This window comes from Porites lutea, chromosome 10, assembly GCF_958299795.1.
Source record: "Porites lutea chromosome 10, jaPorLute2.1, whole genome shotgun sequence".
In the NCBI taxonomy this organism is placed as follows: Eukaryota; Metazoa; Cnidaria; class Anthozoa; order Scleractinia; family Poritidae; genus Porites; species Porites lutea.
In genome coordinates, this window is record NC_133210.1 from 2,822,965 (window position 1) to 2,845,047 (window position 22,083).

At 38.4% G+C, this 22,083-nt stretch overlaps 4 protein-coding genes across 4 annotated transcripts; 3 read left to right on the forward strand and 1 right to left on the reverse strand.

The window, feature by feature from the left end:
- The first annotated feature begins 463 nt into the window (after positions 1–463).
- On the forward strand, positions 464–3,260 carry LOC140950934 (uncharacterized). Its single transcript, XM_073400150.1, has 2 exons — positions 464–565; positions 1,360–3,260. Exon 2 carries the CDS (start codon positions 1,776–1,778, stop codon positions 3,123–3,125), a length of 1,350 nt encoding a protein of 449 aa, XP_073256251.1. The 5' UTR covers positions 464–565; positions 1,360–1,775; the 3' UTR covers positions 3,126–3,260.
- Positions 3,261–5,183: 1,923 nt separating this feature from the next.
- On the reverse strand, positions 5,184–9,407 carry LOC140950258 (zinc finger HIT domain-containing protein 1-like). Its single transcript, XM_073399466.1, has 6 exons — positions 9,376–9,407; positions 8,070–8,243; positions 6,807–6,853; positions 6,448–6,486; positions 6,026–6,119; positions 5,184–5,487 (listed from the first exon to the last, which is right to left on the reverse strand). Exons 1-6 carry the CDS (start codon positions 9,395–9,397, stop codon positions 5,387–5,389), a joined length of 477 nt encoding a protein of 158 aa, XP_073255567.1. The 5' UTR covers positions 9,398–9,407; the 3' UTR covers positions 5,184–5,386.
- Positions 9,408–9,457: 50 nt separating this feature from the next.
- On the forward strand, positions 9,458–10,027 carry LOC140951011 (tRNA-splicing endonuclease subunit Sen15-like). Its single transcript, XM_073400231.1, has one exon. It carries the CDS (start codon positions 9,465–9,467, stop codon positions 10,011–10,013), a length of 549 nt encoding a protein of 182 aa, XP_073256332.1. The 5' UTR covers positions 9,458–9,464; the 3' UTR covers positions 10,014–10,027.
- A 3,808-nt stretch (positions 10,028–13,835) lies between these two features.
- LOC140950891 (uncharacterized) lies at positions 13,836–20,354 on the forward strand. Its single transcript, XM_073400107.1, has 7 exons — positions 13,836–14,036; positions 14,249–15,406; positions 16,160–16,410; positions 16,626–16,924; positions 17,248–17,465; positions 17,860–18,535; positions 18,981–20,354. Exons 1-7 carry the CDS (start codon positions 13,836–13,838, stop codon positions 19,763–19,765), a joined length of 3,588 nt encoding a protein of 1,195 aa, XP_073256208.1. The 3' UTR covers positions 19,766–20,354.
- The last annotated feature ends 1,729 nt before the right edge of the window (positions 20,355–22,083 follow it).

The window sequence follows — 22,083 nt, forward strand, 5'->3', positions numbered from 1 at the left end:
TGAATAATTGATTAAGCTATGCTTTTCTAGGCCCTGATGAAGACTAGTTTTGTTTAGTCGAAATATTAGGCAAATACATTTGTAAATTATCAAACCTTAGCTGTCCGATCAGCCTTGCCTTCAATTTTAAGTATTTTTTTGTATTGCTAATCGTGATATTTAACAGGATCCGGCTTTCCCTCACTGCTGTTTGTCCTTGCAAGAATTGCCCGTCGAATAATTGATGAGTTTGAGAAAAGAATAGATGTAGCGACATACAAAATTTTGCCTTAAGAATTTATTCATAAATAGGTGTACAACTAATAAGTAATTTCATATGAAGTTTTTACAGGTGAGTCTTTAAAGTGGAAACGCAACCTCGTTCCCAGGTGAGAATCTTTGTCGCCGACTACAGAGTCCAGTCCACTGGTTAAATGATATCCTTTTCTTCATGCGCGAAAGGACTGGGTTCTTTTGTGTCAATGGCGTCAGTTTTTTGCCGTTTTGCCTGTGCACAAAAAACTTTCAATCTATCCTTTGCAACATAGTTTGCTGTTTAATTACAGGCCGAATTGACTCTGTTAAGGTAAGAAATGCTTGACTAGAACATTTTTAAGGATTTGTAGATAAAGCTTTTATTTTCGAAGGTTAAAATTGTCTCGGATTTACCGAAACACTAAAACCTTTGATTCTGTGGAAATCGACTCGATAATCATGGCTTGATCGTTTAGCGAAGTTTTTCAATGTTATCACCTTACTCCATTTTTATTTATTGTTTTTCCACTTGCTGTCGCAGCAGATATTTAATATTAACACTAAAACACGACATGGAAACTTGAATTTTGCCCAGAAAATAACCTTGTCACGATTTCTACGACGAAGGATCACAAAACACTCGCCTCATGCACACGCAGAAGCTCCTAACAGAAGGACAGAACAAAATACGTTAAGACACTAAGACACAATTTCCCTCCTATTTACAACCCTTGCACTGTGAATCTTTCTCGAGGTTATGTTCTCTGTGTCATATTTTAAAAACTATTAAAATAAAAGAAGCTGTTTCACCAAGGAGAGTGTGGTGTGAGGGCACGAGGCATTTTTTGAGACATTTTTCACAGGCTTCGAGTTACTCCTTGACATTACACTATTTTATATTTTTGAGTAAATTATAAGTTAATTAACGAGAGCTTCACTTTTATCGCTGGCTAAATCTATATATTACATGTGTACTCATGGTAGTATTTTAAAATTGGTATCCGAGCTTCATGAATTATAAATGTCCTTGACTTTGCTTTCTCGTTTATCCTTTGTGTTTTAATTCTAAACTGCTTTAAAGATACATCCCTAAGGGCACTACTGACTAGCTTTCCTTTGCTTTAGTGGTGATGGAAGTCCACCATACCTATGTTAGTTACAAGAGTCTTGAGAACTTGGGAAACATAATTACCAGTTACATGTACACCAGGATTAATGGTAACAGATCTTCATAACTGCATTTACAAGACGACTTATGGGAAAGAAAAGTTTTGAGTGTGATGATTGCTTCAAAAGTTTCAGCAAATCTCAGTCAACATAATTAAAGAGCCTGCAGACAAGAGATCGAGCCTATTATCTACAGTCATTGTGGCAGAGTCCTTGATCCTTGGAACATTAATCCTGAGAGACATTATTATTAGCGCCTTTTATCAGGAACAATCAGTCTGAGACATGTTCTAGGAATTCTAAAAATGTTATGTAGCCAAAAGTTAGCATTGAGGAAGAGCGATAATAATTTTTGATAGGGGCTTCAGTTCATCATGGAAACCGGTGAATTCTTTTATAATTTTAAACTTCCAAAAAAAGGTAAAGTTGAGAAACCATTTAAATGTCATTATTGCGGAAAGTGTTTTAGTGAAAGTGGGAACCTAAAGCAGCACATAAGGATACATACTGGGGAAAAGCCTTTTACGTGTGACATTTGTGGCAAAAGCTTCAATCAGAAAGGGAACCTCAACAGTCACAAGAAAAGGCATAATAAACAAGATAAAACTCATACATGCAACTACTGTAGCAGGACATTCAGCAAGTCTGGATATCTCCGTTTACATGAACAGGTACATACATTTACGCGAGAGAAATCTTTTGCATGTGATCGGTGTGACCAGTGCTTTAGTCGATTACATCAACTCCAAGAGCATAAAAAAAAAGTTCATGCTTGTGAAAGGCCTTTTGCCTGTAATGTCTGTGACATGAAGTTTACAATGGAAAGAGATCTCTTTGTGCATGGAAAGGTGCATTTGGGAGAGAAAATCGTCTCTTGTGATGATTGTGGAAAGTTGTTTACTCGGCCTGGGGATCTTCGCAAACACATGAGAATACATACAGGAGAGAAACCTTATCAGTGCAATCATTGTGGCAAGTGCTTCTGTGAAAGCGGAAACCTCAAACAACATTTGAGAAAACACACAGGAGAAAAGCCTTTTGTCTGTGAACAGTGTGGCAGATGTTTCAGTCAACTTGGAAATCTGTATGCTCACAGGAATCGACATACTAAAGCATGCAAGAGTATGCCAAGTGGTCCCAATCAAAGTGTTACCCCACAGGTAAAACAAGAGCCTTACAGCTGCAATTTGTGTGATGAAACCTTTAGTATGGCTAAGGATCTTTGGATACACAAAAGGATTCATCAAGGAGAAAAACCCTTTTCCTGTAATTACTGTGGGAAGTTGTTTCAAAAGGCGTGGAATTTAATGAAGCATACAAGGACACATACAGGAGAAAAACCTCATAAATGTGATTATTGCGGCAAATGTTTCAGCGAAAAAGGGAACCTTAAGCAGCATATAAGAACGCATGATGGAGAAAAGCCCTTTACCTGTGATCTGTGTGGTAAGGGCTTTAGTCAGGCAGGTAGTCGTAACACTCACAGAAAAAGACACACAGAAGAGGACACAAATTCTGCGCAAATTAAAAATTGTGTGGTTAAAGAAGAGAAACCATCAGTACAAAACCTATTTGGTAATCATTTTAGTGATCAAGAAACCCTTCAAAGTCATAATAGTACAGCTCATTCAGATCAAAACCTCCTTGATTGTGTTGAGTCCTTTGAAGGTACCTTCTCCATCTCAGAACTTTTGGCTGAAGTCAAACAAAAGATACTGGAGTGACATTAATGACTCATTACATTTGATCATTATGTATTTGAGCGTTTGTCTTGTTATTTATCACATTATTTTGTTATTATATTTATTGTCCGTTTGAACTATTTAACAGAGAGTATTAATAAACAGCTGAGTCCTCAGTGTCAGTTTTTTTTTGTTGTCACAGCTGAAACTTTAGTTGGTTACAGTGTGTACTTGTATATACAATATAGCTGTTCAATTTTTCCTTAGTTCAAATTTGTTATTTCTAGCTTTTTTTATTATTATGATTCCACATAGCGCGAGAAAACATGCCATCAGTACATAAATTTCATACTGATGACACTTCACTACCCAGATCTGCGTATTGTTTCTTAGTAATTGGCTAAAAATGTGCTTCAACCAATCAAAATCACTATTCAGATCTGGGTAGTGATGCGTCATTGGTATGGAATTTTTGTTCTTGTTCTTCAGACGTTACCTTGTGGGGAAACCAGTACTGGTGTTGCAAAATGTCAGCTTATACAGTGTTTCACTATGGGGAAATGTAATAGTTACTCTGTCAAGGCAAAGCTATACCTTTAATGGGTTGGTACTAAAAAAAGACTCTGGGGAACTGCGCACCTAGCTACCCCTCCCCTAATGCAACCTCATGACTTTCTTTTCACTTGGGGCAAAATGTTGGGTGAAAAGAGGAGTAGGTGAGTAGCTTCCCAGAATCTCATGGGCTTCCCTGCTATAAAACTTGGGAAACATTTTTGTTGGGTTATAGAGAAGGGCTAGGTGGGCAGATTCCGAGATACTTATGTTATTCTGTTCTAACTTAGGGCAAGGTAACATTGGATTTGGGGAGGGGTAGGTGAACAATCTCCTAGAATCTTATGCTGTTCCCTCCTAACTGGGGACAAGTTAACGTTGGGTTAGGGGAGGGTTAGGTGGACAGTTTCCCAGAATCTTATACTGTTCCCTTCTAACTTTGGACAAGTCAACATTGGGTTAGGGGAGGGTTAGGTATACAGTTTTCCAGAATCTTGTACTCCTCTCATTTAGGGCAAAATGTGGGGTGAAGGGAGGAGTAGGTGGGTGTTTTCCAGACTCTTAGACTGATTGGCTTTTACCAAAAAAGCCAATCAGGGTTGTTAACAGTACAAAGTGCACTTAAGCTTATCCAGCTAGTTTACAGGCACTCCAGTCAAATAATTAGAAACAAGTAATCCAAACAGAACATAACAGCATTTAAAAACTCAACTGATGGGAGAGAACCAGTTGGCTGTTATAATTATTTTATAAGCATGGCTGAGGATTAGAACTAAGAATGGCCGAAAACAAATCCAGCAAGTAGTCAGAGTGGGACTTAAACCAAATCAATCCTGCTTTTTTGCAAGTCCAACACACTGACCACTCAGCCATGTTGCCTCCTCACATTCCATCTTCTTGGAGTCTATTTTCAAGTATGTTAGTGGAGGATGTTTACTATCAATTTATTTGTTTGGAGAGTCGTTTTTTATTATTTACAACTGGGGGTGGATAAAAGCACTTTCCCTTCTTTTTTCACGTAATAAGGTAACAACAAGCTTTACAAGTGCATGCATTGTTCTTTTTCAGTTTGAATTAGAGTCTTTACAAACCTTTTTATGTATTTACAATGATCATAGACACATTTGAAAAGTATCCTAAACAATGTCCACAATTTATGAATTCCCCAGGCCACAGGTAATCCAAACCTGGGAGTATGAGATTTCTTATTCTTACACTCGCAGCAAGAGGCAAAGCACAGCCTAAAGCAAAGTGGTATCACATAATCCTCTGAGGATCTAAGGGTGTGTATCTTTGGGATAATTGGGTTCAGGATTTACTGTATGATCCCAGATTACTTGGATGATGGTGGATCAAAGGAGCCACTAAATTCCCATCTAAACAAGGATTCATTGATTCCTTTGTGGCACCAAAATCTGCGTGATCCTGGTCTGTATCAACCCAAAGGAACATACCCCAAATGCTATTAAAGCCTGCAAATGCAAATGTATTTCCTGCACCATTTGGACTCCCTGTGCTACAACTTGTATATGTTGCTTAGCAACTGACATTGTCGACAGTAAACAGCTGCTGGAATAAACAGAAGTGCGAACTTTGCAGACTGGAATGCTCCAACAGTTGGGTGACTGTACTATCAGTCATGAGCAGACATGGGGAATATAAAGGCTAGCCTTGTTAAAATACAAGTAAGCCATTTCCAAAGGTATCTTTGGCTGCTTTTAAGATTTTTCTGAACAGTATAGAACTGGTGATCAGACAGTCCACTTTAGACATCTTGTGTCCTGATGTGTTCCTAGACATTTCACACAGCAATACCTTGCTCCACAAGAAACACATGTGTAGTTTGAGGGAAATGTATGAACCAGTCAAGGAAGTACAAACAAAACTAAACTCTGGTTAAGTTCATCTGTGAAACAGCACCGAAATCCTTGTTCCGTGCCCCCACCAGTGTACCACCATGTTTAGCCTGTTAAAAATGCAATTATTGATTTGCCAATCAAGATGAAAGGAAATGCGAAATGTACTTCTGGATATTTGTCGAGTCTGTTAGAGGCCCAGAACAATGATATTGGTGCTGCTAACATAATAATAATTTGCAAAATTACTATAGTGCCTGTTAAGATATAAATGATCAAAAGCGCTTTAGAGTCTGCTTCGCAGGCATTACTAACTGAGGTTAAATTACATCTGCAACACAGGCTATTCATTTAATGATAAGACCTTTGAAGTATTATTGTTATTTAGCATTAAGCAATGTATTTGATGTATATTGTGACCTCCCTAAGCTTGCTGCTTGAATGTAAAATCTACGTCTACTTCCCTTCAATGGGGCTATGTTTTGCTGGAGCCATGGAATCTTTGATAATGGTTTAAAATGCTTTTAAAAGGATATCCACACACAGAACAGAAGTGTCTTTCTGGAAATTTAGATGGTGGAACAATGGCTGAGGAATAGGATGGTTCACCAGCTTCAGATTCCTGTTCCTGGATAAAAATGGACATTTTTTTAATATCATATGACATGTAGTAGATATTGCAGTCATGCATATGGCTACAGTTAATTTTGGAAATCAGCCCTACAGCCTACTGTACAGATTAGTTTAGTTATAACTGCTAGCATAAGTTACAGGAAACTGGCTAATCTGTAGGTTACACGTGGAATGCATGATTTCCAAGAACAGCAACTGTAAGAGGAAACATGCAGTCCACAATCTGCTATTCTAAAGAAAAATCTTTTCTCCTAAATTTAATGTTATTCTTCTAAGGTTGGTTAAATAATGACTTCAGAGTTAAAAGAATCCTTGTTACTTACTGCCTCCTCTAGTAGCATGGCAAAAGTTCTTCGAAATCTCTGCAATAATTTGATAAAACAAAAGGAATAATATTGTTAATGCCCCCAGAAAAAATAAGTAAGTTATGCACTGATTATTTTTATGTGTACTTCAAAAATGTATTATACAAAGCTGGAACCATCTTCAAAACTTGATGAAGCGATGATAAAAGTTGCAAATCCTATGGCACAGGTTGAGTATGAAAGTGGGCTTAAAAAATACCTAAAAAAAATATCCTCCTACCAAAAAGCGATATTCCCTTACACTCTCTTATAGACTTGTAAGTTTATAGTTGTATTGTCAACTGAAATGTGCTGAGCAGTAACCTATATTTACAGACCTGTTTAAACAGCTCTCCTGTTTTCGATCTCCTTTTCTTTCTTTTATCTGTGAACATTTAGAAATAACAAATATTTACCAAAGTGGAGGTGGATAGTGGCAGATAATTGAGGTGAAAATGATGATTTTTAACTCACAGATTGCTGCCAATGATAAAAATTTTGGCACAAAATTGACCAAACGGCTGTCATGTTTTCTTGTCCATATATAAAAAATTATATAAACTTTTGAAGGTACAGTGAAACCTCTATTAAGCAAAGCCCCAATTAAGCGGACACTAAGATGGGTCCCGAAATAAATGTCTTATATTTCCCTTTATAACGAACCCCTATTCAGTGGACACCTCTATTAAGTGGATGCAGACAATAAAAAAAATGTACCTGGCTAATTTCTATTGTTAAAAACCTCTATTAAGCGGACACTGCACTGAATTGACAATACTAGTATTGGATTATGTCCTTGAAATACAAACGGTAGTCAATTAATAAGGATAAATCAATACATTTAGCTGTCAATAAACTGTAGATTAGACTGGTACCCGGCCGATCCTCCATCAAAGTTCACCTAAAGGTTCTTTGGAACTTTATAACAAACATTGCACAATTTTTATAAACTGTACTAAGCAGACTCCCTCTATTAAGCAAACACTTGGGAAGGTCCGGAAGGTGTTCACTTAATAGAGATTTCACTGTATTTGACTAGCTGTTGAGGGGACATTTCTTCCAAAAGAGTTGTACATTCTTTCTGTCTTTAAAACCATTCTGTCACATGAAGTAAAACAAGACCTGATTTGTATTAGGAGAAAAAAAACTTTTCCACCAATAAATTCTAGGTTAAACAGATAAAGCTTAACCCGTAAAAACTGCCAAACTGCCAGATTTCTTTGCCTTCTTCATGTTTTTCTGGAACAGCTTCTTCATATATTTGTGAAATTTCTCTGTTTGTTTTGGTAGCAAACTGGGACACCATTTAGCTCACAACTAAGTGAGTTTGGCATTGCTTCCAAGGAGCCTGAAGGTGAATCAGTAAATAGCACTGGATATCCCGAGTTTGAGTATGCAATCAGAGCGTGCGAAAAACACTATCCACTCTTTTAGTATATACTAAACTTAATTAGTATTGTTAAGGGCAGTGTTTTTTTGGTGCAAAAGGAATACAAGTGCTAATTAATTACCCGTGGGGATGCAGGTGGGGGCCAAAAATCTCAACTATCAATGTGTTTCTGATTGTAGCTTACATTTTTACAACTTCCATAATAAATTACCTTCCATGGTATCATTGAAGGCAGGGACCTTCATTTTGGCAGGGACCACTGTCAGGTGAGAGTGGGGATCTTCTTGAAAGTTATCCTTTTCCAAGGCCTCAAGATGGCGCTTTTGACGGCGTTTTCGTGTGGCATCATCAAGAACTTTTCTACTTGAGATGTCTCTTATTCTCCCTAACAAAATGAATAGGAAATTTTTAGAATTGGACTCTGTTAAATGCAATTTCCTGCATTTTCTGGATCAGAATTGGTTAACCAGGATGGTAGTTTAAGGCATTAAAAAATACACACAAAAAATGAAATATTTGATTTGGTGATTATAACTGTTGGTTTGCAGTTATTTGGTTTTTACTTTATACATAAATGAAAAAAGGGAATGATTTTTACACTTCAAAAAATTGTTATTATTTTGAGTATGAACTACCGTATGTTACATGTCAAACAACCAGACATGTGTCTGGTGCCGGGCTTGAAACAAAACCCCTGTCAATGCATGAATTGAGCTAGTTCATTTACATAAGGTGCAAAAAATTGATGTTCTTTTAAAGCCAACATTGGCTTGTCATTCAATTTCATGAACAATATACTACCAATACAACATGATTCATGTCTGTAAAATGTACAAGAGAATTTTCACATTAGAAAACAGCAAAATTAGAGGGCAAAGAATAAATATGTACTCTTAAAAATTTCACTTTTCCCTGTCTTCTTTAAAACATTTAACTTTTCCCCTGACTTAAAGTGAAATTACCTGACTTTTTCCTGACCTTCAAGAATACCCTGACCATTTCCTGACCTATTGTAGCTGTGGCAACCATGTTTGTACCAGAATATTTCAATAATTATATTGCATTCCTTTGGACACTTTTCAAGGGCTATAATTTATTGTAATAAGTTATATGAAAAAACTCAAAATAAAAGGTTCTTATGGTAGCCCAAGATAACAAACTTAAACTTCAAATTTCACAAAAGGAAATCTTACGCATGACGATTTTACCTGTGGTTTCTCAATGCCTGTGAAATTATTTGAAATTTATTTTCTCGGGCTTCCATAAGAATCTTTCCTTTGGAGTTTTTTTCACATAACTTATTACCTTTGTAGCCCTTGAAAAGTTTAAAAAAAAGAATGCAATCTGGCTTGAAATATTCTGGTACACAAGCTTTTTGTCCACTGAGGTCCTACTCAAAACAGGTACATTGGGCTCTCCAGAAAAAAAAAGTGTCACAAATTTTACTAGAACTGTCGGTAGAAAAGGTTCAATAAGATGTAAAATCAAACTATTTTTTCGCAAGCGAAGAAACATACCTGATTCCCTTCTATCCGCCATCTTGAACCATAACTAGCGCCAGTCCCCAAACGGTCTTCGCATCGAAAGCCTGTCGAGAATTGCAACAATGGCTTGTGCGGATAAACAGTCGTTCAAAGTAACGCGTGAAAATTGGCTAGAAGATCATCCGAAATTAAAGGAAATACAATCCTTCGGTTACTTTAATGAAAAGTCTTCATTAGCAAGAGCGGTGATAACAGTTTATTTAGATCTTTGCGAAAACAAGCACTGGTTTGGTGTTTGCATTCGTCCTTGCGAATCACTGAAATTAGTTTACATAACAGGAAAAAGAACGAAGAAATCTCAAGTTGATGTTGTAGTTCCACTTACCATAGACGCAGCTTTAACAATGGAAGAAATTCGGGACATTCTACAGGAAGTTAATAGATGTGAACAAGAGGGGGAAGACGCGGAAATGGAATCGAGTTGCGCGAGCTCACGAGTGACGGTTGCCTTTTGTGAGGCGGATTCTACAGTGGTTTATTACGACTTTTTTCAAGGGCTTGTACCCCCGGATCCACCAGACGAGGAAGAGGAACAGGAAGAGCAGGTTAAGTCAGGGCGCAAAAAGGTCAGGCAAAAGAAAGAAAAAACTCATCCCAAACTCACAGACTGATCTGATAAAAGCTTCACTTTGATTTCATAGGCGTACGGGCAAATTTTTGCGGGGGGGGGGGGGGGGGGGGGGGCGGGGGGGGTAAACCATTTGCCCAAAAAAATGTTGCAAGTTGCCCAAATTTTTTCAAAACAGTCGAAATGAAACGAGGGCCATACGATGCAACAACATAGGCCATACTGGTATATGATATAAAAGTGGCTCGATAGAGTATTTCAGGACAATACCTGCCAAGTTTGAGCATAAACTATGTCGCCATAAACAGACATCTGGAAAAATTGCCACCACAGTTGTATTAGATAAGGATGAAAATTTGTCATGATCAGGGTTGCAATGACATCAGAGTTGTCATAGCAACAAAATGATGCCATTACCTATTATACTTGCTGCAATATTTCTTACCAGGAACTGTTCTTACAAAATCGTTCACGGGAGCATTTTCCTCCGATAGTCGCCTTGATGTTTGAGAAATCAAGTTAAAACGGAATCTGTAAGAGCGTTATCGAGATGTTTTGGGACAAAGTTTATATTGTTAGAAATACTGTAAAAAAGGACAATCTTGATGTTTGGCAGTCATCTGTAGAAAACGAAGCGCTTTTGACATGCAATTTCACCTCATAGTAGTTTCAGTCTTTTTAAAAATGTGTGTGAAAGATCATGGAGATAGCTCTGGCCAATTGCTACAAAAAAAGGATTTGATTAGTATGTATCATGGGGCTCTTGTTAGCGGTTTTGTAAACATTTCCATCTGCAAATAAACAAATTAGTGAATAATTTTTAAACCACTCGATAGATTTTTTAAAAATATTAAGATTCTTCTCATAATTCAAACTGAGAATTAGTCAGCCACTTCTTCACTTTCAGACCCATTGTTGATGCTATCTGTCATACACTGTTCTCCGAGCGGAGAAAAATTCTAAGTTATGCGGAAGTTGATTATAATCAATTCACGACTGGAAATAGCCCATTCAAGCTAGTGCAGTGCAGTACAGTGCCCAACAATAAAAAAAAATCAGCATAATTATGATACCCTTCCTTATAACCAGAAACTCATCACGTTCTAGGCAACCACTGTCTCATGTGAATGTAACTGGATTATTACGCCGACTTCAGGTTAAAATAGAAAATATTTATCTCTTCAAAATAATAATTTAAAAACATGGAAACGTCTTTAAAAACTGGCTCTGGCCAAATTTTTTCTTGCTGCCCAAAAACTCTGAGTTGCCCAAAATTTGGGGGGCTGCAGCCCCCCTCGCCCACCCCGCCTTCCCCCGGCCCATACGCCCATGATTGATTTTATAGAATAATATTTTTTTGTACCCTGTGAGCTGGTAGAGGCTACTCTTTCACGACCGGTGTTTCTATGTATTGGTGTGCAAAAGGCTACGTCTACTTACGTTCCTCATACTATTTTTAATCCAACATTCGAATGGGCAACCCTAAATCTGGGCATTGAGAAATGTTGCCATTTGAGAGAAAACAATTCAAAACCTTCGCTTTGGTCCTTGGATTTACAAGATCATAGACAGCACTCAAGTTATCGGGTATTCCTTCAGGTAATCGATCATTTGGATATAGACAAAGGAAAATCACATCTCCTGGAGGTGTAAACAGGGGTCGTGCTATTAATATGCTTGAAGTCATCAATTTAACAAATCCCGAAGAAGCCAAGAACCTCACGAAACGTTTCTTTGAAGATGAACTTAAAATGGGCTTAGCTGACCCACGCTTTAATAACTGACCTGAATATTTCATCGCCAGTTTGCTAGAGAGCGTAGAGAAAGTTCAGTTCAGTCTGTTATGGCATAGAAGACGAAGTTCTATACATGCATTGACAAGAAATCCGGAGATTTTCCAATTGAATGCAAACACCGACAACGACGAACTTGCAAAGCTGAATAAATCATGGAGGACTTTTCTAAAAATTACCACAATTCTCCCAACTTGAATCCAAATATTTTCAAGTGGCCTACTCCAAGCCAAAAACAGGACGAAACAGTAACTTAACTGGAAGGAAAAAACTAACTTCGTCTTTTAGAGAACAAACTGAGATGGCCGGGCCCAGGTGAAGACAATGAAGAATTCTAAACCAAATACGAAGAGATGCGAAAAAAATCCATGAATGCCTTCAGGCTACGCCGACAGAACCAAGAGAATGGCTTAAAACAAACCTTAAGTTCGATACTTAAGAACAATTATAAATAATTTTCTCTCACATGCTCAACAAAGATCTTACCCTACTCATGCAGACTGCGCAGAGTCTTTCTCGATTGAGTTCGCCAAAATCGAGTTAGCCAAGAAAAGGTTCACCGGCCCAATGAAAAAATGTTGGAAATTTGATTACTGTGCAACAGATTTCAGTGGTAAACTAAACTGTTTTTTGTGAAACTTGACTAGAGATGATAAACGTGACGTTTCTAACCTGCTATTTGTTTTTAATACGTTTTTCTCAAATTTGTGCGCAGTGATTAAAGATACAAGATAATTATTCTCCACAGAAAGGTTTGAAGCTTTTATTTATTTTGTTCCTTCGGACTTCTTACTTTAATTTATTCCGCAGGAGCTGGTGGAAATAGGTCGAAATAAGGCTATTGTTCTTTGAAGTTGCGAGCTAATTAGTTAGTCAAGTTTTATCGAGTCGGAAAAATTTATTTCTGAATGCGTCCGCGTTAATTGTTCATTGTTGAACTGAAAGTGCGGGTTTTTCTCACTGTATTAATTTTTTTTTAGATCGAGGTCCCATGCGTATTTTGATTGTAAATTGGTAATTATCACCGAGAAATCAGGTGCTGAGAGTCAAAATGCTTTCTTTGCGACTTATTGACAAAAGTCGCTTTTTTCAACTAGCAAATTTTTTCTTCACAAGTTTTCTTAACTTTCTCTGCCTTGATGATGAAGAATCATTGTTTACCCCTAAGGTTTGATTTTTTTATTTTTACTACCCCAGCACTTTTTAATGTATCCTGAAGGATGTCAAGTTTTAAGTCTAGACTCATTCAAAAGCTAGTTTGGTCATCAATTTGTGAAGTTTTAATCTAGTCGGCAAACTTTCCTTCCGAGGGCGTCCTATTAAAGCGTTAATTGTTCAGTGATGAATTTGAACTCAGGGAATTGCGTGTTTTTCTGAATAAATTGTCAAGCCTCATTAATTAACGTTGGTGTTTTTTTCAGTTTTTTTTTTTTTTATATCAGGTAATTCCCAAGCGTATCCATCGTTTTCGCCTGCAAGAGCCATGTTACGTAATCCCAGAGAGTCGGCAAACTTTACTCTTTCAATGTGATCAATCGAAAGCGTTGATTGCCCATCGTTCAACAAGGAGTGCGAGTTTTTCTCACATACAGTTTCAAGAAAAGACAAAAACAAAAACAAAAAATTTCTCATGCTGGATTGAATTTTAAGTAATGTTCCACGTAAGAAATGGGCACAGCTAATGCACGAAATGTAATATGGTGTCAATTTCTAAATTATTAACCCAATTAAAATGGAGCTCGCTGATTGGTTGAATAATCCAAAAACGCCAAAAAATAGTCTTAAAATGATTTTTTCCAGATTATTTTCACGTATTTTTGGTCCCAGGGTTCCCTTGCTTCTCTATGCCAAGTGTCGTTGTCATAGGATACGGGGAACTGGGACTACTGAAGCACGGGTCTCACGACTTGACGTCCGCCATCTTGGAATAGAGTGTTTCGTCTTCGACTTGCTGTAATTTCTTTGTTGCTTAGCGTAGGGTTTAATCTTTTTCGTGTGTAAATAGTTTATTTCGATGTAAATAGATATAAATAGAAGTAGATTTTCTTTCGAGTACGTTTCTAGGCTATAAAATGCCTAAGCCAGCTTCTTGTTGTTGTCCACATCACTCTACGTGGGGACACGCCGATTCTTCCGTTCTTCGAGTTGCTTCAGACAGCGAAATCCGCGTATGTGGAGTAAATCGAGACGGCCGGCACAATGGACGACGAAGGTGGATTTGTGTGTCTTGCAGAGATCGTTTGAAACTGGAGGCTAAATGCGAAAAGCTACAGGTACGTTTTATCCGATAAGTTGTAATTTTTCTTTAGCTGATTTCCAAACCACAAAGCGAGGCCAGAATGACTTGCCATGCCTGCTTTATCTTTTGGTTTTTGGACGTTCACCGTTCTTAATAACTTAAATCTACTTCTACATACAATCAATATGTTTTTATTTATAATATATGATATTACTTACGAACTATCTGTGTTTACCTATATTACAGAAAACTGTAGAAGATATCAGCGAGAGAAACGAAAGTCTGGAATGTCCAGTTATTGACATTGTTGACAATAGCGATTGTCAAGATGTTGTGGAAACTTGTAGCAGTCAGACACAAACAGAACCCTGCAACTCAGCAGTGTCTACTGCAGATAAGAGCACTCAGGTGGAACAATTCCCTGTGAGACCATACCATTTGTACGAGTCAAGAAAGAGAAGCGATATCAGGACCGAAATAATCAATCAGATCCGACATTTGTTATCTGGGTATGTTCATGGAGAAGAGGATTCACTTGCCACCATTGCTCAAGATCTCATTCAATCCAAGAAATGGGCAACCACCTTTGGTGTACCAGAGGTAAAACAAGACAAGTGTATGCAAGATAAGGTATTGCAATCCATTGTAAAGGAGTATAAGGAATGCAAAAGCAAGGAGACCAACAGCCTAATAAGAAGCAAGGGAAGGAAGCTAAAGCAGGCAATCAACATTTCAGGAACAATGTCAAGCAGTTCCATTGCCTTTCAAGGTACTACACCTGACTGCTTTAAATCCCGGACAGAAGCAGCACGAAGCATGGGGAGGGTTGTGTGTTATTCTGCAGAGAGACGTAGACTGCTGTCAATTGTTGCTGCAGAGTATCCACAAACGTACTTGACAGAACTCTTCCAGTGTTCAAAGAGTACAGTCACTGCTGCAAGAGTACACAGCATATTGTTTGGTAGAGGTGGATTTCCTCCAGCATCGCTGAAATTTACCCGGCAGTGTGTTTCCCAGGAAGTCCTGGATCATTTGGCTGATTTTCTCTTACGAGATGATGTTTCCCGTCCATCATCTTGTAGAAGTGTCTTGGTTGGAGGAGAAGAATGTCCTGTAAGGTATTGGCAAGATTCCATAAAGCAGTTGATAAAGCAGTATCTTCTGGAATTTCCAAATGGCGTGAAAAGAAGCTACATTTATGCTCATATACCCAGTAATTACCGAAGTAACACCATGCTTGCAGGGCTTTGCAATCTTTGTGAGGACTTTGGCTTTTCAAACTTTTCAAATCTGAGGGAAATGGTTCAGAAATTGGGAGCAGAATCTCTGAGTGACGACCTAGGCAGTGTTCGGAAGTCAATTACACTTCTACAGCGGTATCTCAAGACAAAGTTTTCTCACCAGGTACTTATATATATTTTTTATAACTGCAATTTCCTTACTTGTATAAAAAAACTTCACCAAGTTACACATACTTTATTGTTGTATCAATCATGTCCTTTCTTGGATCAGTCCAGAAAGTGTCCATATCCATGAAATGAATGGGTTTTTGGAAATGGGAGGGCAAAAGGGTGTTCTTTGCACTGAAAATCAGAAGAGATTACGGTATGTCTGAATTGATTCAAGGGCACTGGGTAGGGAGGGGTTAGGGTCAGATATGACATTTACAGAGTTGATAGACAGGAGTGTGCTGTTTGAAACCCTAATTTACTGTTATTTCTAGTTCATAAATAGAGCACAAACTGACAAAGGTTCTCAAAGAATAGAACAAGAGCTATTTTGCTTTTTTGGGCATTTCTAAACTGTAGCCATTGTTACATACAGAATATTGTTGTTGCTGAAAACTATTATATGCAGAATATTATGGAGGGGTTAGACAACAAATCCCTTTTCACTGGATCATGGTGGTGTTATTTACAGTAGTCAGAAGAAGAGGGAGGTGGTTGGCAATAATAATACATTTTAATACATTTTCCTAACCCAGGTAACATGAAGGTAGACCTAACGATCTGTATGGACGAAATCTCAATCTTGATGGCTAAAAGGACCACAGCCTTATAACACTCTTGCAGTCAGATACACCTTATGTTATCTCAGTATATGTATGTAGACAATTTTAAATTGCCGACTTACACCTCTTTTGTTTTATCTATTTAGGCACAGAGGCACTCTAGTTGCTTAGAGCTGTGCATGAATCATGCATTTCAGTCATGTTCCAGTAGCCACAGTGAAGCCTCTCCAGAGTTCAATGTAATTTACGACATCCACGGAAGTCTGAAAGCTGCCATTGCCACAGTCCCAGCTGAGAAGCAGCAAGACTATTCGGAGGTGCTATCTGACTTCATGAAGAACTATTGGGACTACATTGCCCACCTGCTAAGGACAAAACATCAGGGAGATTATTATAGGTAAAGCTCCCTATATATTTAACATTATTTAATATTATTTGGTGGTTTCATAGGTTTTCACAGTGTGCTTATGCGGACAAATCAAGGTGAGAGTGGTCATCCCAGGCACCTTTAATACCAGAATGGTTGTTTATTATTATTGATTATACAGTCAGTTCTCCTCAACTATGATGGAATTGTGAAATATATTTTTGGATGCTCTTACATTCATTTAGGTATGTTTTGAAGAACCTGAAGCCAGGAGAAGCCATTGTGGTCATTGATTACAAGATGAAACTCGAACTTGGTATGCATTCCAGAGAAATCCAGCGTGACTGGTACGGAAAACGTGGGATTTCTCTTCATGGTTTTTATGTTATCGCTCAAGTTACTGACAGCGAAAGGCACATAGAAGTTCTTGACTTGTGGTCAGAAGATACCAAGCAAGATGCCTGGTTCACGCAAAGTGCGCTGGACATTGGCTTTGCCTGGATGGAGAAGGTGTTCCCTAACTTCCAAGTGTACCTTTTTTCTGGTAAGTATTCTCTGAACATACATGTGAATACAATAGTACCTTCAGTTATAAATATGTTGTCTCTTACATTCAGAAACATACATTATATTTATTCCATAGTCACTATTTCCTGATTACTTAACTCCTTTACCTACATCATAGAAAACACAGTAGATTTTGATACTGTACAATGAAAGGGCTCCCAACCTATTTTCGTTTTCATCAGCTGAATGTATGCCATTTAAAGAATAGTGTTTTTCCACCCATACTTGTAAGCTATACCCTCCAACTAACTTTGTCTTGATTACTCAAAGAAGCTAAATAAATCATTTTGGTCTTTACAGATAATGGGCCTCATTACCATAACACTGCGGTGCTGTTGTACCTAGCAGAGGTCAACAGAGCCTTCAATGTAAAGTTGATGGAGTACAACAACTTTGAGGCTGGGGAGGGGAAAACAGTTCTGGACACCCACTTTGCCCATGTCTCCCATAAGATAGTACGATGGGTACGCGTCGGCAATGATTTGGATACTGGAGAGCAACTTGGAAATCTCTTGGAGGTAATTTAAACATCTTATTTATGGAACAGAAAATGGTACGCATGTGTGCTCACATGACTAAATACAAACACAAGAGGGATTTTGGGAAAATCTGAAAGTTCATGTAAATCTGATCCATACGGTTTACATACCGGTACTTTAAACTCCCCCAAACTTCCTTCAATGTTTACCCTAGGTTTTCGAAAGCAAAACACAGTGATTTCCTATTTATTTGTGAGATCATCATTCCAAGTCTTCTGCGACCTTATGTCTATTGTTTCTGTCTATGCTTATGCATCAATTATTCTACTACAGCCAGTTGTAGATTCCCAACAGTTTCCACTGGTTTTCGTCCACCTTTGTGTGCTCAAAGAATGAGTAAATGTTTTTAAGAGGATCCTTTTATTCTTTTCAGACAATGAAGAATGTGAAGTGCAAAAAATTGATTATTGATCGCTCAAAAGCCCCTGCAAAAATTGGAACATTCAAAGACATCTCACTCTTTGGCAGTTTCTTGTTTCCTTTGACTGGGCAATACAAAGGAGGCATCATAGCTAAATCACTTGCTGGTCAGGGAAAATGTGTGAGCAAGACCAAGGCACAAGTTGACAGTCTTTCGTCGCGAACATTGCCAATAGCTGGAGCTACAGGTGCTTCTGTGACAGAGGACATTTGGGAACCATCAGACACAACAGTGGATGGACAGGTTGCACAAAATGAGTTGTACTCAGTGAAATTTATTCAGCTATCTTCAGCAACCCCTGAGGATGCAGTGCTGAGACCTCGCGCTGAAGCTTCAGGCAATGATGACCTCAGACCCGTACCTGGATTTGCCCTTAAAAAAGGTGGGGCTAAGGTAACCAAATTTACAAATGAGCAGAAAGACATCATGATTGCGTTCTATGATCGCCAAAAGACGTCTCAGATAAGAGCAAATCCAGCAGATGTAATTCAAGCAATGAGAGCTGCGGGTGTTCCAGAACTGAAAGAGTCCCAGATAAAAAGTTGGTGGAGCAGCTACCATCGTAAACAGAAACAACTTGCAGAAGACATGATTGAGGAAGCACGTCAACTGAGAAGTGAACAGCAAGGTATTATTTTTGTATTCTTATAACACATATGAGCAGATCTACTGCAGACCTTTTTTCAGGGACAAGGATGGTAGCTTTCAAGATTGTCAACTACACCCTGCCATGATCTCACACTGTAAATACACTTGCCATGGACCAGACAATAGTTTTATAGGATGATATTGAGGATAATTGTTAAGGCCCTGTTTACATGTCTGAACAGGCATATTGCTATGTGAAAATGTCATTGTACACCAGTCTTAATTTTTTTACAAACTCTGGAGACAAAGTAAAATTTTGGCTTTTAACATTTGCGCTGTGCACCCCCTATTTTGTTATTGAATCCTCTGGGCTTCCTACGATTTTACCCGGAGCAGAGCCTTAGTGGGTAGCAAAACTCCATTTCTTGAGGTTAGAAGTAATGTAGATATATGTAGTGTAATATATTGTCCTATCCTTTTCAAAGGAACTGGAATACCAGGACCATCAGAACCATACCATGGTGCCTCGTTACAGCCCAATTCTGTGCCAACTCTTTCTGTATCAGGGCCAGTTGATTCTGCTAGCCAACCACAACCTGTGCCTCCTGTTGGAGTACCACCTATTATAGAACCATGTCAGTCGGGTACGAAAGGATCAGACTCATCATATTTTTCTGGGGTCATGGAGTGGACTTTCAGTGCATCCCAGTCAGACATTCAGGGTAGGACAGGCAGTAATGCTTGTGTTTTTATTGCTCTTCTCATGGGAAAGCTGAGCTTTGAAAGGAATTTAACATGGCCCACCAGTGACCTTCTTCCTGAGTCCTGGAAAGGAGCTTTACACGAAGCAATGATAAAAGGAAACCAAATACATGATGACCTGTTTGACAATGAGGCAACAAATGTCACTGTAGATGAAGCAGATTCTTTGGCAGGAGAGGAGTGCGGGGTACAATCACTTGGACAGCAAATTGATATATTTGGCATTGCCCCAATCAATCAGTTGAGCAACTGGTTGATGCAAGAGGCCCAAAACAAGTCAAAGTCATATTATGTAATAGTTGCAGATGAACGAGCATTCCTGCTAGCTATGAATGGCGATCAGTCTGTCATGATTGTTGACTCACACAGACATGGCAGTAAAGGAGCCATTATTGCATGCTGTCAAAGAGGACGTGTTGGATCCTTTGCTCTTTGGTTTGATGCTATGATGAATGCGACCTGGGGAGTTTCGCTCACTATTGCATCAATTTCACCGGTTTATTATTGACTCTGAGCTGTACATAACAAACACACAAATTCGATAACTGGAGTGTGTGTATAGTGATTAGCTTTTCAACCCTTTAAGACCCAGTATTGAATTACAAATTGCTGAGGAGAATTTGTAGAAAGATCAACGCTATTTCCTTTTGGGGACCATTTTTATCCATTCTCATAACCTTTTTGTCACAACAAGATACTCATTATTGTGAGGAGATATTTGAAGATTGATCACTATTGGGTCTTAAAGGGTTTAAGGCACACCAGTAAAAAAAATACCTGAGACTGTATATGTATTGATAAAACAAGTATTCTAGTTATAATTTATTGTTGTTTTTAAAATCTTTGCCTCATGGGGGTGTAGCAGGGGAAGCCCAAGCTCATGTCATACAAATTTGTACAGAAATTTATTGAAAGTACAGACGTTGCCTCTTTAGCTTTACTGTCCATTTGTTGTTTATAGCCATTTTTGGAAACTTCTGACCAATTTCAGGAAAGCAAGTATTGGATCAGGTGATTATTAGTGGTTTCCAATTGATATTGGACCCTATTTTAGCAAAGCAGAATCAATTTTTTTTACATTATATACATATGTATATTGCTGCACTTTCATTTTCAGTGTTAAGAAATTTGGAAAATCTAGTACTTTTTGTATAAATTGGAAGCGATGTTTCGATATTATGGCCAATTACATAAAGAATAAAAAAATACAAGGAAGAAGGTGTTGAAAACATGCATCAGTGGTTGAGTCGTCGTGACAAATAAATTTTCTTCAGTTCTATAGACAGTATCGTGTCTTCTGTGCACTGTTTGTGTGGTTTTGACTGGGTCAAACGGAGAAGAGGAATGACCCATTATTTTCCCCTTGGTTTCTTTCGTTTCTTGAAGACCAATGAAGAGCGAGGGGTGTGCGCTAGCAGCGGGCTGGGGGGTCATTGCTTTGTAACTTTATGGGAGATTTGGGGCCCGCGCCTGTTTCCTTTTATTCGTCTAGTGGTCCCATTTCTTCTTCAGAAATCAGTGCTTATGCTAGCGGGTCGGTAATCTCCTGGTGAGGTTCCGATTTGATAAGGAAAAAGGAACACCCCTAGTCTCGTTTCCCTAAAGTACACTAAATCAAATTGCAAACACGCAACTAGATATAAAAACTTGCTGATTACAGTGTTTTATTCAATAGTGTCTCTTACAACTGTGTTACATTTGTTTTCCTTGAAATTGAGCGCGGACGGATTTTTTTTTTAATGAAAGAACTGACAAATGTTGTCTAACAGGAACAAACACAAAAAAACAGGCCTTGTATAGTCCATAAAATTTTCTATGTCTACAGCTGAAATGCATTTATGAGAACGGCAATGACTGCTCGTATCTGATTGTACCTCAAGGAGGTGAGATCCCGGATTTCTCTGAGAGTTACAGCACTTTTGGTAAGACTCTCCTTTACAACTTCAAACTTCTCCTGGTTGATGTCAAGTTCTCCAAGCATCCTTCCGTAAAGTGTTTCATTCCCTTGTCCTAGAGCGATGGAATCTATGACGTAGATCTCAACAGTTGCCTCCGCTACTCGTAGTCTTCGAGCAATCATCTCGAAAGGTTCCCCGCATTTCCATATTTCGAATGCACTGGTTTTCTTTGGAAACAGACTAATTTTTCCATAGATCGACTTTAGGGTGTTCACCTAAGGTTGAATAGAAATTCAAGTCAACAAAGGCAGTGCGATGTCAGAGAACGTTTGAAATTATTTTGCAGCTAGTAGTAATTAGAACTTGTTCTTACATCAATTGCTTTGATTCTTTTTGGTTTATCCTGCTCCTGTCCACCTTCTTTGTTACTTCCTTCGGCCTGTCTCTTTTTTCTAGTGAATGGAGATCAAATATAAAAAAGGGTCGACTTAAGGAACCTTTGGTACGTGTGTACGATTATTTGTTAGAACGACGCGAAAAACAGTGACATACAAATTCTAAGTGCATTCTGAAGGCAAGCCAACGCAACCTATCGGGCGCATGTCAGAAGAATAACTGTAGGCTGGTTTCCACATCATTGCCAAGGATCACCACGACTGATGGATGATTCATCACAGGAATCATACGGACACTGGTCCATCACGTCTGTATTATATCCGAACGAAGTTCGCTAAATTCTATTTTTTTGCCATGGGGCGATCGGTGGCGCTGATATTGAAACCAGCCGAATTTACGAGATCATAAAAACTGTACTTACGTTTGTTCCATCTTGGCGAGTACAAAGCAACTTCAAAGTGCCTAAAGTTCCTACACGCTTACGCCGAGTGTGTGAAATGGAAAAAAGCTATTATAGGTAACAAAGGGCAGT